Below are 17,458 nucleotides of genomic sequence, written 5' to 3' on the forward strand. Positions count from 1 at the left end.
TACATGCTTCAGCCCCTGGGAGACTTCTGGGTACACCTCAGCCCTGGGTACAGGGACTTGGAGAGGGCCCAGTGCCAATTCAGTACCTGAGTACAATTTGGATAGAGAGAACAGCTAGGCTGTGGGTCTGATTAGCAGGCCCACAGCCAGGGAAAGTCGTAAACCAGTGCAGCAAAAAGCAAAAATCTGGGTGATCATAGGATTGCAGACCCTACTCTCCTACAGCTATTAATATATAGGAAAAGTTCTGCTGCCTTGCTTTGCTTTCTTTAACACTTATTGGTCTCCATTCTGATAGTGCCCTGGCTGTGGGTGTGCCAAGAGCCACTATAGATGACGAGTTTGTCTGCAAGATGAGTGGGGGTGTTGGTCATTATTGCTTTGCAAATGATGCAGCTGGTTTTGAAGATGGTGTGCACCAAATGAAACAATGGAGATCCCTCAGGAAGAGGTGATATAATCATTTCTTCAGGTCCTGGATGAGACGGGCTGTGGCACATAGGATGCCCTTGGGGGACAATGTGGAATCTGGGAAGCCATGGAGAAAGGATGCTGCCACCCAGATGTGAGAGTATAATGTATTGCTCAGAAGTTCTGAAATCACTTTCTAGAAGAAACGGGTTGAACCTCTTTAGAAGAGAGCTGCAACCAGGCCATCTGATTTTTCAGCAGTATGCTCCCTAGCATGAGGTTGGTATCTAGAACGAATCCAGGTGACATGGAATATGGTGAAAACTGGGATTAGTAGCTGCCAAGGTTTATGGCACTGAGCTAGGTTTATACGTTGTCTGTCTTATTGTTCTTGGAAAATAACAGGAATTATGTCTTTGTGGGTTGAGCTTCAGGTAGGCGCGGAACTGGATGAGGTGTAGGCTGTCTTTGGGGGATTAGATGTTCAAATACATTTTCATACATGCTGATTACAGAAGTAAAATATTTGTTTACACAAGCAGAAGGTTTGTATGTGCAATTATCCCTTCAGGTAGAATCCTGTTAAGTGCCTCACAGCTTGCATACGATTATTAAACTTGAAACAAAAAAGCTGTCCATTCATCCAATAGTCACCATATCGAGAAATCTAGTGACAAAGTCCTATTGGGATCTATCTAACCTCTGTTTTTTCTATTCCACATTAGATGGATAGACAGAAGCAGATAACAAAATGAATTGGTTAAGAAGAAATTCAGTCTCTATCCTAAGACGAAATAAGGGCTTTATATTTTGTCATGTTGCCTTTTGAAAAGAGCATGTATGGCAAATCCAGAGATAAGTCCTGTAATTCGCTCGAGTGTTTTCCACCAGGAAAGCGCAGGACACTTGACATTAGAACAATGCAATGTGTTGCAACATGAGTAGCTTCTCACACGTTCTAGGTAATGTATATGTGTTCTTTACTCATCATTAACAAGCTGCTGCACAGACAAAGGACTTGCTCTGTCCCCCCTAGAATGTTGTTGTAGAGCAGCAGGTACAGAATTATATATTTCTATAAGAATGTCTCGCAAGGACTTTAAAAGGGAGGTTCATCAATTGAGCCAATACCTGGAAGAGAGTCAACTGAACAAGAACATATAAACATTTTAAAATGAAGACACAAGTGGAATTTAAAAATCAAAGTACTACCAGGCTTTCTTAGAAGCATGCAAAGGGCTGGCAAATAACCTCTAAACGTTGACATGTGCAAACCTTTGTTATGAAGTTGCAAAGCAGAATTCAGTGCCTTGGAAACATGTTTCCGGCTATCCCATCTAGTAACATCATCCATCTATATTTATTGACAATCTGGTGCTCTTAAATCTAGCTTTGAAAATAACAGAGCATCATATAAGATAGATGTGTCTTAGAAGGCAAATATGAAAATGTGGGAGGCAAATATGAAAATGTGGCAGTCCAGGTGTGGGTGCAATAGACAACCCCTTCCCGGCAATAGAAATGATTGGAAGACTGACATTGTCCACCCTGAAAAGCCGAAGAACTATGTACCAGATGTTTCTAAGACAATTTGGAGCCATTCAGTCATAATCTCATTTTATTTTAATTGTTTGAAAGCAAACAAGAGAGCCTCCTCTTCAGAATATTATTAGACTAAGACAGGTGTTTTGTGTTCTTGTTAGCTGAAAAGAGAGCCACTGGTTATTAGCCCCACATCTCAAAATGTTTTGCAACCATATTAAGATTAAGACTATTCTTATGAAGACATCTGAAGCTTTGTTAGAGCAATTGCCTGTACAATGCTTTGCCCTGCATCCAATGAAAAAGTTACTTACCTTCAGTATCGTTCTTTCTGATGTATACTCTATATGGCTGCAGGTTTCACCCATGCTGAATATCCCCAGGCAGAGACAAGAAAACTGACTAACTTGATGCAGTGCAACAATCTAAAATAGAATCTTATTTGTAATAACGTATGACCACCCTTCAGAACACGGTGGTAGGTGGGGTCTGTGAGCAATCTGCAGGTAAACTATTCACAGGAAAGATCATTACTGATGGTAAGTAACTTTTTCTTGCGATGGTTACTTCCACATGCAGATTTCTCATCTATTGAATACATTCCAAAGTAGTATCACTCCCATGTGGTGGACCCGAAGAAGTGATGAAACAAGAAAGAACAAATGCATCAAGTCTGCAAATTGACCATCACTTCCCAACTCAGAATCCAAGCAATAATACTTCACAAAGGTGTCAAGAGAAGTCTGTGTCGCCGCACAACATATCTCAGCCAAGGGGAACATCCTTTGTGAGCTCTGATGTAAAAGAAACTTTGTTAAGGTGGTGTTCGCATGGATTTCCTCTGGCATGGTGTTCTTGACAAGAGTGTAGCTCATCTTTAAACACCAAATTATCCAGCGAGATTGTCCTGCCTTTCTTGTAACCTGCATACCACACAAAGAGCTGGTTGTCGACCTGATTCTCTTTGGTGCAGTCAATATAAAAACTGTCTGCTCTCCTTGGGTCAAGCATCTGTAATCTCTCTTGCTCCTTGGTGGGGTAGGCAGAGGGTAAAAGGTAGGAAGGGTAACACATCGCCCTAGATGGCTAGAGATCCTCACCTTTGTAAGGATGGAAAGCTGTTTTAGTTCTCAAGGCTCGTTTGTCCAGAAAGATACATGTGAATGGCAGACAGACACTCAGTGCTCGCAACTCACTGATGCACCTTACTGAAGGAAAAGTCTTGGATTGTAACAGTCTTAACTGGCAGCTGTGATGGGGCTCAAAAGGAGGATCCAACAAAAATGTCAACAACCAGATTTAAATCATATAGAGCATAACAGAGGGAGTTGGTGGAAACATAATTATCAGTTCCTTCAGGAACCCGATCATAATTGGCGACTTGAAAAAGGATGACTCTCTGACTGGAGAGAAGGTACAGTCAGAGAGATATACGTATCGGGAGTACAAGAACCAGCTCAGGAGGTCTACATACCACTCCCGTTTTGGCCAGTCTGGGGCAATGAGAATGGTCTAGCTCCAGCCTTAGAGAGACTTCCTCAGAACCCCAAAATCAGGGGTATGGAATGAAACACAAAATGAAGCGGAAAATCCCCCCTGAACAAAAAAAAATTGCCTGTAGTTCAAGCAGGCTGACGTGGAGCACCTCTTCCTCTGGGGTCAAATGTCCTGTGATCCTTAGCTTCTGTTGAAGTGCCCTTCCCTCCAACCCCTCAACATGGCGGCTTCTGATACTACTGTGGTCATTGGCAGGTGGTGTTGAAAGGACATCCCGTGAGAAAGGTGCTCCACCACGGAACGCCAGCTGAGGTCAGTTACATTGTCCCAGGAGATTATAATGGAGTCCAACAGATCTCCCTCATGCTGGAGCCATTACAACTGAAGGCACCTCTGGACAGCCCTCATGTGCCAGTATACACATGTGACTAGGAGTATGCAGGATGCCAACAGACCTAACAGGCGAAGAACCTTGAAGGACTGGAACTTGAGCTCCCTCCAAAAAAAAATCTGAATTGTATCCGAATATCCCAGATCCTCTGAGGAGGAGGGAAGACTGTAACGGATGTTGTGTACAGTACAGTACCAATGAACAGGAGGCACAAAGAGGGCTATAGTTGACACTTCATCACTTTGATAGAGAAGCACAAATTAAACAGCAAGGTTGTCGTTGCCAGCAAGAAATGTGGCACTATTTGTGGCAAGTAAGCCTTGAATAGCAAGTTGACCAGGTACAGAAATAAGGAGATTCGTGACCTTCTCAGAGGAACCGTACCCACCATGATCAGCATGGTGAAGACCCAAAATGTAAATCTAAATAGGAAGAGTGCAAACTGGCAGTGAGTGGATCTTGCAGTATGACCTCAGGACTGATATGTGGAAATATTAATTCTCCATGTTGAAGGACACCATCCAGCCTTCCACTTCCAGTGACTGAAGAATGTGAGCCAGGAAATGCATATTAACCATCTCTGTCTGAATTCTAGGATCTGACTTATGACAATGTTTGGTTCTAAAATGAAGACTGACTTAGTTCAAATTGATTAAGTCATTCTGGTGCAGAGATGCGATTGTCATGTAGCCCACTGAAAAATGAAAGGAAAAGATAGGTCATAGTTCTTACTCATAGTTTAAACCAACCTGTAACCAGAGTTTAAACACAAGAAGTTTTTTATTGGTCAGCGAGGAAAATTCTACAGTTTAGGAACCTGAAACTCCTACTTGAATCAGATTTCATGAGATCTAAATGTGAGAAGATCTGGGGCGGTCACAAATATATAGGTGCACTTATCAGATGGGAAAGAGGACCAAGTCCTCTGTATGAACCCCTAGCTTTTGTAGCTAGAGAAACAGATCCAGAAAGGGTAGAGATGCTGCCAAGATACTGCACTGGATGATTTTTGAAATACTGCCAAAGGGAGACAGAGAAGCCTACATCATTCACAAGCACATGTTTGTTCTCATTTGAATAAAGCATTGTGAGTTAAGGGACCTGAGAAAATGAGCATTTTATGAAAGTGGCAGAATCATTATTATAGAATGAGATACCCTGAATGAGAAGTTCATACCTGCATACCATAATCTGCGATTGAGTGTGCCTTAGTTGCTACAGTGCTTATCTTGCATTGCTAATCATTACTGATCAATATTAACATCAGATTAGGAAGTAGAACAGAGACTAGTTAGGATAAGTTTGTCATCTTAAGTAACACATTTGCCCCGTGGTGCCATCCTTCCGGAACAAGTCATAAAATGGTTTTGGAACGCCTGCAGTTCCTTTGAGAGCAAATTACTAAACGATCTGTAATATGTAATACACTGTTTCCAGAAAAAATATCACAATCTACCGGCACTTCAATATTTTTGATTTAACAGTTTTTGCGGAAAACAAGTAGCATTACCACTTGGAAATTAATTCCACCAAGTAAAGATCAGACTGAATAATGCACTAGGATACATTTTATTGTTTGAACAACTCCTGCTTTGAAGGCTTCCCTTGCAGCTTAACAACAACTGCCTTTTCCACTATGTCTGGGTTAAATTATAAATAATCCAATAAAATTCCCTAATTTCCAGTTGTGATTAATTCACAGAACTTCTCATCAAGTCTTGCAAGACACCAGCGGAAGACTGAGAAGAAAATGTCTTTCTGCAAGGCATTTCTGTGTGAACCAAACTAGCCTCCTCCTGTCAACTCACAAAACCCCTACATGTTCTGCCATGGCTACTCCCAAAAGTCAGAAAGGTGGAATTCTATTTCCATCCGTTTGTATCACACAACAACATTGAAACACGGTGGTTAGGACGTAGCTAACTTTCCCAACTCAGTGTCACTTACAATGAACAAACATGACTTCCCCCCAAACTGCAAAAATGGTGGATTTACAAAACGGATGGGCCGATCAGAATTGGGCCGATCCAAATAGGGAGACTTATTTGAAAACAGTAAGCATGGAGACCCATACAGATTAAGCGTGGACGAAATTCTAATTATGCTGGAAAAAACGTATTAACTTCACATGAATCTTCTGGTGCAAAATTACTGAAAATTGTGTGAATACGTCCGTTTGCGTAGTTATGAGCAATGCGGCACAAAAATCCTACAGCGGAAACACAGAACAACAATCGTAGCAAGCACAAGCAGTTCCTGATTGCTGCTGTTCTTTGTCGGTTGCATTTAGCATTATTTACTTAGACCTAAATGCATCATCTGGTACATTTTGAGCTAAAAGAAATAGCTAAATGCTGGGGTGAGCTCCGAGCGTAATTCTACCTACATTTTTGTATTTTCTGTAATTTTGAGAATTTACCCTATTGCAAATTACGTGAGTAAGATATAATCAAATAGCCCATTGGGCAGGACCATGGGAAAGAAGGAATACAGTGACCAAAAACCTGATTGTTACTCAAGACATAACAATGGTATATTGACTCTCGGACAACCTACAATATTCTTTAAATTCTTCATATGCAACTGTGAGAGAAACTGAATTAGGCACAACTATCACTGAAGAATCTTGTATGGTGAAGTCCTGGGAGGCTACAGGATTGATATGCTCCCAATATAAAGAAAATTAATATAAAGTCTTGATGCAATGGTATCTGAAAACCATAAGACTCTATATGATGTTCACCACCCCTTTCGAATTTACTGGCAGGGATGAGGGAAAGGAGCAGAAAGACATATGTGGAGTTCATGCAATGAGATGCATATCTGTCTCAATTCAGAACCATAATACAGATCGACTAGACACTTTGACTCTTGAGGTACAGGACACAATTCAGAGTAACTATTCTTAGTGTGTGGAACTTCTTACTCATGATCTTAAAACGAGGCTCACCATTACACATTAATGGAAATTAACACCATCATCCCAGGTATGTGGAGGGCCAAATTAAGGTTCACTTAGGCAATGGAAATACTGACAGCAATGGTGCAGGATAGAACAGACCGAGCTTTACAAAATGTAGGTTTTTGATTTCCCTATACAAAAGATTGTTGTCAGAGTGGGCCCAAGCTACATTTCAACGATATTGCAAAGATCAGATAAATGGCAACCTAGTTCATCTTCGGAACCCCATCATTGGATAAAGGGATGTATTTTTTGAACTTACATCTGGGTAACATCTGGCGGGAACATCCTGCTTTTTTATTCTCTGTGTTGAGAGAGAATGGTGCTTGATAACAACTTTACTAATAATAAAACCACATGATATGCATGGTTGTTAATACCAATGTTTATAAGTATCAATGTAAAATAATTAATTGTAATGCATTTGTCTCTGTGCCTCAAAATTCTTACATAAAATGTGAAAGAAAGTTTAGAAACAGAAATTCTTAAACGTGATATATATATATATATATATATATATATATATATATATATATATATATACACATATATATTGTCCAAACAAATGCCCTTGAGCTCTGAGAGAGCACACTACGAAGTTCTGACCATCCGGTCTGTTGGCCTCTCTGCTGCCCGCCTGACTGCTTGGCATAATTATCCTTCCATCCCCGATGCGTTTCGAGGCCAATATGCCTCTTAATCATGGGTAGTTCAAACAGCACCATAGATGACTCGCCACTCTCATTCAACTTAACTTTATTACTTTTTTTCGTTGTATTTCGCCGTCCTCAGTGGGCGTGGCTCACTCTGCTCACCACGGAGCATGATGGTGCTAGTAGTCCAAAGAGGGTGAGTATTTCGTTAAGACCTGTAGTAGGTTCCATGCCTGTGTTTCAATTAAGACATTTTAACAATCCTTAAGTAGGATGCACGCCAGTCCTGCGAGCTTGCATTGTAGTAGTATGTTGTATGTTGTAATTGTAATTCGCATTTATATTTAGAGTTTTCAGATTCTGAGGCAGCTCATTTCAAGACTACAGTCATGCATCTAATGCTGTTACTCTCAAACTGACCTACTTAATTTTGCCAAAGAGTCTGCATATAATAGGCACGTTTCTGTATTCTTCAATTTAATTTTTGCTAGGAACTGCATCAAGCTTTCCCTTGAGTGTTGCTATATTTAGGGGCCCCTTCCTCCAAATAAGAGGCACTCGTTGTGGCTTTCCGTCTTCTCTCTGCCCTTCATGACTTATCTGTCTGAGGATCGGTCTCAACAGACAGAGAAGTCATGGTCTGACCTGTGTTATACAGTTAAGAAACGGTGTTTCAGATTCATTTGGGATTCACCATTTTTGGCTAGTGTTCACAGGCTCTGCAGTATACATGCTTTTTTAACCGAAACATTTGTGACACTATTTTCCAAACCAAACCACGAAATATACAAAAGAAGGGGAAAAACATTTCTGGAAAAATCAGATTCAAAACTACCAAATAGATTTCCATTAACTAAAGTGAATAAACGAAGTTCAACTAAGCACAGGCTTCATGAAAAGTTTTGAGTTATTATGTTTGGCAGTTATACTGCATTAGGGAGAAGAACTCCTGTAGAACTCTAAATGGGAAATGCAACTTTTGTGTACCACCGTTATAATTCTCTCCCCATTGCCCTACGTGCATAAACGTTCAGAAGGTTATTAAAAGCATGTACAGATGTTATTAAAATTTCCTGCAGCTCATCAACCTAGGCCAATATCATTAGCAACCTAAGAAAACTGTTCCTATGGACTTCCCAGCTTTAACTAGAGAGTTATTATCCCAAATCTACCATACATATTTATATTTAGATAACAATGTATATCTCATGCCGGGTAATAGTGCTTTTGCAGCTTTCTAACTGAAAGGGTGAACACTCATTTAGGGTGCACTAGTGACAGACAGACAATAATAGAGATAGACAGCCAGACATAGATAAAAAAGAATTGTACAATTAAAAACATAAAAAAATTAATGTAAAAATATCAAAAGTGCTTACAAAAATGTTTTTTTTTAAAGACACTCAGTACTTACTGGCCGCGGTAGAGAGAGGTTTGCCCCATACCAGTGGTAAAGTGCTCGCCATACAGGTTCTGGTACAATTTCATAATCTCTCCCTCGAACTAACTGGGGTGTTCGTTTTAATCTTCCACCTTCAAGTGTTAATGACGTGGCCTAATAAAAATAAAACAAAGCACAGAGATTGGTATAAACACATACAACAGTTTCACCTCAAACTAATTTCTATATATAACTCTGCAACACACTTCCCCCACCTGGGATTTCCACAAAAGGTCCAAGCCACTATCTCTCTTGCACTGTCTAAGCTTGATAACGCCAACTGCCTCTACCGCGGATCATCTTTATCAACTATGAAAAGATTACAATGGAATCGGAACTCTGCTGCCAAACTACTCCTACATGTTAAGCCATAAGCCCACATCTCCCCTGCCTTGAGGGCCCTACATTGGTTACCAGTTGCCAGAAGTTCCACATTCAAGCTGCTTTGTATCACTCAAAAAAGCAATACTTGGAACAGGATCGCTTTTCATCAGGAATAAAATCACCAAATACATTCAACAAACGAACCTCCTTTCTGGTTTGGCACCTCGCCTCAAAATCACATCATACAAAAAACCAAACATAGGTGGCACTTCTTTCTCTGTTCAAGCAGCCAGACTTTGGCATTCATTAACCCCAAACATAAGATTAACAGATAACTATTTTAGCTTCAGAAGACTACTTAAGAGTTGACTCTTGCCTTTGTAACCACCATACTCAAACAAAAATGTACAGCATATCCCTGTATATATAACCATGTCATTTGATTATATGCAAGTATGTACGTGTGTTTTTTATATAAATATATATAATATACACTTATGTATCCGTATATTTATTACTTTACTCCTACTGTAAAAAAAAGTTGACTCTCTCCAATGTACTACCCTATATTTCACCCTATACCTCTCTCGACATATCCTCTACCTCTACGCTCTGACTCATCACAAACCCCATTCTACTACTAGGATCTCCAAAATGACCCCTTCTAGACTCTTCCCTCCTCTATACCTCTTTGGATCACCCTCAAACCTCATTTTAATACTATGATCTCCCGAACAAAGCTTCTAAATTCTTGCCTCACCTATCCTTCCTTTGACTCATCCCAAAAATCATTTTGCTACTATGATCTCCCGAATCCCTTTCTAGAGATTCTTCGCTCCTCCAACTCTCCTTATACTCATGATAAACCTCTTCCTACTACTATGATCTCCCAATAAACACTTTCTAGTTTCTTCCCTCTTTTATTCCCCATTATCCTTTTCAATCCAACTAACAGACTTACATGATCACTGCTCATATTAACTCAAATTTCACTATACTAATTCACCACTAATACTTTTTAGGCTCCAGAGTAGCATGATACTTGCCGAAAAGCTATTCAACGCTTCGCCAAGTGTTTTTAACACTATATAAATATAATTACAATACAATCGGTGTGTGTGTATATATTATATACATAAATTTATATTACATTAGGGACTATTTCATAATTCTACCTAAAATGTGGCACAAGTTATCATCTACAAAGTACCTACTTTCAAAGATAATCAACATGTTCCAATAGTAGCATCCTTTGATATGAATTTTCATTGCAGGCTGCCCCAGATTAAATTAATATAGTCCATCTCTAAGCAAATACATTCAAACTACATACTATATAAAGTTAATATATCTTTCAAGTGGTTTGGGGATTTTTTTTATGTGGTCGAAGCCTGTATAAAGAAGAAAATACCTTTACCATATTAAGGCGCCCCAGATTATCTTAATATAGGCTATTCCCCAAAAAAATACATCCACTATACACTTATCTTTCAAATAACCGTAAAATATTCTGGAGCAGTACAACCATGTCTCACAAACGAAGGGATTGCAAAACAAACCCAATAAAGAAAAGATGGTAAAACCTTCAAAGTTTTACGATTTTAGAAAAATATATTTAAAGATGAAAAAGAAAATAATATGTGTGTTCCAGTACATCCACTCTCTGCCAAGCACACATAAAATAGACAAACCACATGGCATATGCATGCCATAATGCATTAAAATTAGGCAGTAAACAGAGCTGCAAAGCAATTACTGAGTAGGTTGACAAATGATGCTTACTAATGTAGGTTACTGTAACATCTTTGTATGAAAAATAGCCTTAAATATTTGTAACCTGTACAGAGAAAACAACATACAATAAATGTGAACTTGATGTACACTTACCTTCACTGGTTCCTGTGTTACTAATGGCTGGTTGTCAATTGCACCAGGTTTATGGGGGTTAAGCTGAAGTAAAATATTTCCGCTGGATCCTAACAAACATTGGTTATTATTATCTGAAGAATTGTGCTGTCTTGCAAAACACATATCTGCTGCAGGGGTGCTTGAGTAAAGAAAGCCTATTAAGAGAGTAAAAAGCAACGTTTTATAAATTACATAAATCTTCAAACAAATATGTATTAAAAGACGCTGGGTGTTCCCCCTGTTCTGCAGCAAATACATCAAATCAAATACATTTTGTTTAAACCACTAACACGTGAGAGGCTGTGGTCATGGTAACCCCAAAGCAGCCAAAACATTAAGAAGACATCTGTATATGTTGTATGTGTTCCCTGTTCATCGAGCAAAACTAAAGAACAATTGCAAAAAACAATTCAATGATAGCCAGGACACTATGAGTTTACTGCAGCTAAGGTTATTTATGTAGTGCAGAAAGATTTCAGGAGGGAATACTTTCACCAGGATAGAATCCAAAACTGTCCATATAAACTGAACCTGTTTGAATGGTAGCAAGGAGAATCTACGGTCTTTGACAAAGAACCAAAAAATTAAATAATGTCATAAGCATCAGGGCCAGGGCCGACTTTGGCACCTCTCTTGATGCTGTTCAGCAATAAGGCAATAAGTCAGGTACGTAAAGCTGTCAGCAGACCCAATATTGTTTAATAAATCAACTTTTAATAAACAAATAAGTAGAAACAATAGCAGATGAATAAAATTACATTGGGAGACTAGCACAGACATTATCATTACATTTAAAAAAATGATCAATTTCACTTCTAACTAAAATTGAAAGTGATAGAATCTTCCTTCATTAAAAAAAACATTCAAATGTTGTGAACATTTTATTGTCATATGGGTCTGTAAATCCCCAATTAATGTGAACATGTTTCCATATTTCCAAGGGTTAGCAGTTCTAACATTCAATCTTCACTTTAAAAGCTCAAGCAGAATTTCCACATTCTCAGAATAAACTTCTTCTGATAGTTCCAATGTATAAGCTCTTTTAAGATCTATAGGATCTTAACTATACAAACAATCCTTAATAGGGAAGATCCATTTAGATTAATTTCTAGCATTCAATTTATTCAAAATCTGGGCAACACTCCTACAATCACTTAACACATAACACAACCAGTACCAGGCAGATTTACACAGTGCCCAACCTGGTGGCATCATATTCTAGTTATAAGAATCATATGATACAAAAATCATAGAGATTAATATAAAACAATATATTAATGACTCCAACATGAATGACCTAATATCAAATTGATAAAGGACCCCAATATGGACAGGGGTTCAATAAAGCCTATACATGTTTTTTTTGTCATATAACATTTTTATTGAATCAAGTTGCCATACCACTATATTCTCATATAACTATCCCATAGTTTATTAACTGGACTCCATTCACTTCTCCACTCGTCTACTATATCCTTATCTCTATCATGATCAACCAACAGAAACTTCTAGATCAAAGAGACTGGATGAAAGTTGGCTGTAATCAAGTAAAAAAGGCTGGGTGCAATAAGTAAGCCCACTGGTATCAAGCATTGTTGAGATTGAAATGTATAAGAAATTTGTTTGTATCTGCCTTTTCTGTCTTTAACAGTTTGTACTTAAGTAGCAAGCACTCAAAGCCAACTAACTTATTTTCTAACTGCACCTGCCTAATCTTGAAGATACCTCTTGCTATCTATGATTTTGACTCACTGATTGGTTTAGAATTTTATAAACATGGAATGTACACTGTCCAGGCACTAATTTCCAGAATGAATGTTCATTTCGAAATGTGTTATTAGGGGTTCTCCACCGCAAAGTCTCTGGTCTGACCTAAATATTTGTCCCCTTTTCTAAGAAGCAATGTCCCCAACCCTTAATTGTGGATGATACCATAAGAGGTTTCAGCAATCGTTCTAATTTTTTTTTCTTTGGTCAATAACAGGCTTAATGGTAGAGTGTGGATGCACTGTCATTTCAATTTGGACCAACTAGGATTGTATATTAAATTAGTGAAACAAGAAATGCCGAACTCTTTACAACCTAGACGTGTGCTATTCGAACATATGCCATAGGACACTTACTTACAGAACTGCTCCTCACTAGAATACAGGGTACTGTCTCAACCTCTGACCAAGAAAGTTGTTTCTTTGATACACATGATAGTGACGAATAATCGACTGAGTGGCATATGCATGTGAAATGGACAATACTGCATCATAAGACACTATACCCTATCCAGTATTAGAAGTTGTAATTAGACGTGGCATCTCACTGGTACAAATCAAGACCTTGAAAGGTGTTTATTACACTTGTTATCAAATGAAAAGGTTTGGTAAAGTTGATTCAGACTTATGCGTTAGGAGATGTGGGAAAATGTTTCTGCCATATTCTCTGGCTGCACCCAAGATTAGGCCCCTTCTGGGAGGGTATGAGAAACTGCATATTTGTGTTAGGGGACACCCTCTGGAGGCTAGTGCAAAACTTATAATTCTAGGTGTGTGGAATGAGGTGACCAAAGCAAAATATCAAAGACTTTTCTTTCTTCTGGCTTAAAGTCGACAAGAAAGGATGAGGCAAGACTGGGGATCTCCAGAACCAGCCATGGTAAATGCATGGAAGTAACCACGGACTGGTATATAACTGCATACAGGGTTGTCTATGAAGGGAGGAAAAGCCCAACGACAGTGGCCATTGGGCCATATAAAAAGGGTTGAAAGAGAACACTACATAGAACAATAGGACTACGACCACTGACCCCATTTCCCTAGAGTGTAAAAAAGGTAAATATTTGGCTGAATATTAGATATGTTAAAATGAGGTACTCAAGTCACAGATACATTATTGGCTATGGTACAGTGGATTGAATTACTCCATTGCTTTGTGCTGCATGTCTTACATGCACATTGCCCTTATACAAGCCATTATTCGCATAATCACTCAGAGCACAAGCCACTGTGAAACTAGAAATTGTTGTTAATTTGAAGTTTAAAGTATGCATAAGAAATAAACAAAATATGGGCAAAGTGGTGAAACCAGTTAAAATAGGCTTGCCTAGTAAATGTATTCTGAGAACTTTTAAGATTTGGAAAACAAAGGACGCCACATGGGGTTTTCTAAAAAGTATGCATTATGGTACTTCATGTGGCGGTCTCCCAATCCATAAACCACGTGAAAACGTAACATGTTTATCATTAAATATAGCAGGAAAACATTAAAGAAATAACAATCTAACTAGAAAGTAACATATACTTCAACAACCATATTTAAAACATTTATGTTGGTTGACGGTGTCAGATTTAAAGATGCCCAGCTACCACAACCTGATTCTACCACTTCTAATAGTCAAAACAATGAGTAGGTTACAGTATGAAAGAAAAGTTGCTAGTGAAATTGATAACCAAGTATTTCAAACCTTATGATGTCCACTTCATATTCTCCATTTCAATGTAATCTTTACTGCAAATACGAGTCAGTAGCAAAACCTTATTTTCCCAGTTTATCTTACAATCTGGCACAGGATGGAATCTATTCTTCAATTAAAATAAAGGATCACACATTATAACAGGATCCAAACTAAACAAGGAGGAAGTTTGATTTCAATATTGGCACATCTAAGCCCTTTAATGCTTGAATTTTAACAGATGGCAAATGCTAAATGCTCCATTGCTAAGGGCAGGAATCTTGGGTCAATATCCAAGTGGCAGCACTAAGACCAAATGTTATTATACTATAATGTAGGTTGATATATTTCCATATGCTCAAAAAACACATTTTAAGCAGCTGTTCAATAATTCTATTGAATAGAGCCAGTGGTCTTTTATGATCAAGTTGAAGAAGTTGAGAATAAATTAACATCTTGAACCAATGCCAGGCAGAAACCAGTATATATTTTAGAATCGTCCTCCCTTCTGCTTTGCTAGAAAATTTTAATAGTAGCATTCCTGCTCCCGTTCTGATGGCGGGGCTAGCTTGACCACTCCTAGAAGGAAAATTATCTGTACTTCATTTGCTACAGAAGGACTAGGGATGCCTAAGGATGCAGAGGTGTCCAATGGTTTGAGAAAACTACAAGCAGAGTAACTGTTTCTGCCTTCTGTATACCAATGTTCCTAATCAACTGCAGTGGCACTGGTACCTCAATTTACAGCCATATGAATGCCCTGGATGTTATAGAATGGCAACACGGGGTTGGGTAAAGGTCTTTATCAAAGGCGGTAACAATTAGAATCCGGGTCAGTGCTTCCCACACTCAAGAACCAGACGATAGATCCACAGGGTTAATAGCAATTCTTGAAGCTCCAGCTTCAGCAGGCGTGATCAGCAGATGATTCTGTAACAGTGCTTTTTGGCACAGTACTGTCATATAGCTGCTGTATATCTTTATAATGTGTTAAGTTAGCATAGGCTCATTAAATGTTTAAACGCCATTTTTTCCTTTTGCTGCTTCTGCACACGACACTTAATTGTTGATTTAGCTTTCAACCTAGTAGTTCGTTGTGGTTTACTTGAGAATAATATGTTATTACTCTGATATCAGCTTTGCTTAATAAACTATGTCTGCACATAGAGTGCTGAAGCCTCAGGAACAACACGATACAGAATTGTTATGAGGTCTGATCTTCGCGCCTTTATAGACATAACATAAGTGCAGCTTCTGCCAACTTTGGGCTTGAGGCGGGTTTTTATATTGCTTTGCTTGAGGCACAAACACACTTGACGCTGTTCGCATGCAGAGAGAGCTGGTGTATGCTGACGTGATCCCTTCATTCTAGGACACTGAGGTATGGGCCCGCCCTAATTCAACCCAAAGAGACCTTCTTAGCTATTAATATAATATGCGAGTTAGGGAGGGTGAGAAATAAGTGTTGTTAACCCTTATTAATTTACAGCATGGTAACATGCTGTCACCGTTCGCTTTCTATGGACTAGTAACTATGCTTGTAGCTTTGTTGTTGATAATATGTTTACTTGTATTATCTAAGATACTGCGCCTGAGAAGACGGCATTAGTAAATAAACATTTCAAATGCTCACGTGTTCTTCTTTACTCCATGTTCTGGTTTGAAATGATTGTATAACGAAAGAGTGCTCATGTGTTCCACGTAACCTGAGGTTGGTGAGTACATGTTCTGGTTTGTCTAAACATTGGGAGTTGGTTATGACCAATGAGACACTGTAGCTAGCTCGGTAAGGGGTTTGTTGGGTACTGAGGTGAGTTTTGGGTCACCCTAATTCGCTGAGGTTCCAATCCTCTGTGCACAGTTCTGTGGGAGAACAGAAACCCTGCTACATGGCGCCCTAACTCGCATATTATATTAATAGCTAAGAAGGTCTCTTTGGGTTGAATTAGGGCAGGCCCATACCTCAGTGTCCTAGAATGAAGGGATCACATCAGCATACACCAGCTCTCTCTGCATGCGAACAGCATCAAGTGTGTTTGTGCCTCAAGCAAAGCAATATAAAAACCCGCCTCAAGCCCAAAGTTGGCAGAAGCTGCACTTATGTTATGTCTATAAAGGCGCGAAGATCAGACCTCATAACAATTCTGTATCGTGTTGTTCCTGAGGCTTCAGCACTCTATGTGCAGACATAGTTTATTAAGCAAAGCTGATATCAGAGTAATAACATATTATTCTCAAGTAAACCACAACGAACTACTAGGTTGAAAGCTAAATCAACAATTAAGTGTTGTGTGCAGAAGCAGCAAAAGGAAAAAATGGCGTTTAAACATTTAATGAGCCTATGCTAACTTAACACATTATAAAGATATACAGCAGCTATATGACATCTGGCAAAACTAAATGATGATGTAGATTTAAATGATTTCATAAAAGGCCCGGCTAGTGGTAGGTCAAAAAGTTGGATATATGCTGTCTACAATGAAATCTGGAAAACATCACAGATTGAGGCAGCAACACGCCTTAGGGCTATAGATCAAGCAAATCTAGAGAAAGTCCTTGCAGTGGTAGACAATAGTATTAACATGCTTTCTTCACGCATTTACACTTTAGATAACATTGTGTCTTCTGTAGTGGATATTGTGCATGATGAGGTATCTGTTTTGTACCATGGTCAGAATCAATTACGTTCTATCATGCAATTTGCATTGACCCTGCAAACGCTTAAATCTGGCAAGGTGCCATGGGGCTACATGAACGTGTCCTCTCTCTTTGCACCCTTTAATTTGACTGACAAACAACGCTTGCTTTCTATGCGAGATGCTTCTTTTTCTATGTTACATATTGAGAAATTGGAATCCTTGCCTTTTTCTGTGGCAGAAGCCTCAGC

General features: G+C 38.9%; 1 protein-coding gene across 3 annotated transcripts in view; it reads right to left on the minus strand.

Annotated features, from left to right (window-relative positions):
• USP32 (ubiquitin specific peptidase 32) overlaps positions 1-17,458 on the minus strand; it is a 1,745,589-nt gene that overhangs the window by 717,985 nt on the left and 1,010,146 nt on the right. For all 3 annotated transcript variants that reach the window (XM_078679804.1, XM_078679802.1, XM_078679803.1), the window contains exons 14-15: positions 11,109-11,284; positions 8,871-9,011 (exon numbers count right to left, since the gene is read on the minus strand). In XM_078679804.1, the coding sequence (XP_078535930.1) occupies positions 8,871-9,011; positions 11,109-11,284 (317 nt within the window). The remainder of the gene's footprint in view (positions 1-8,870; positions 9,012-11,108; positions 11,285-17,458) is intronic.

Source organism: Lissotriton helveticus, chromosome 3_1, assembly GCF_964261635.1.
Source record: "Lissotriton helveticus chromosome 3_1, aLisHel1.1, whole genome shotgun sequence".
Lineage (NCBI taxonomy): Eukaryota > Metazoa > Chordata > Amphibia > Caudata > Salamandridae > Lissotriton > Lissotriton helveticus.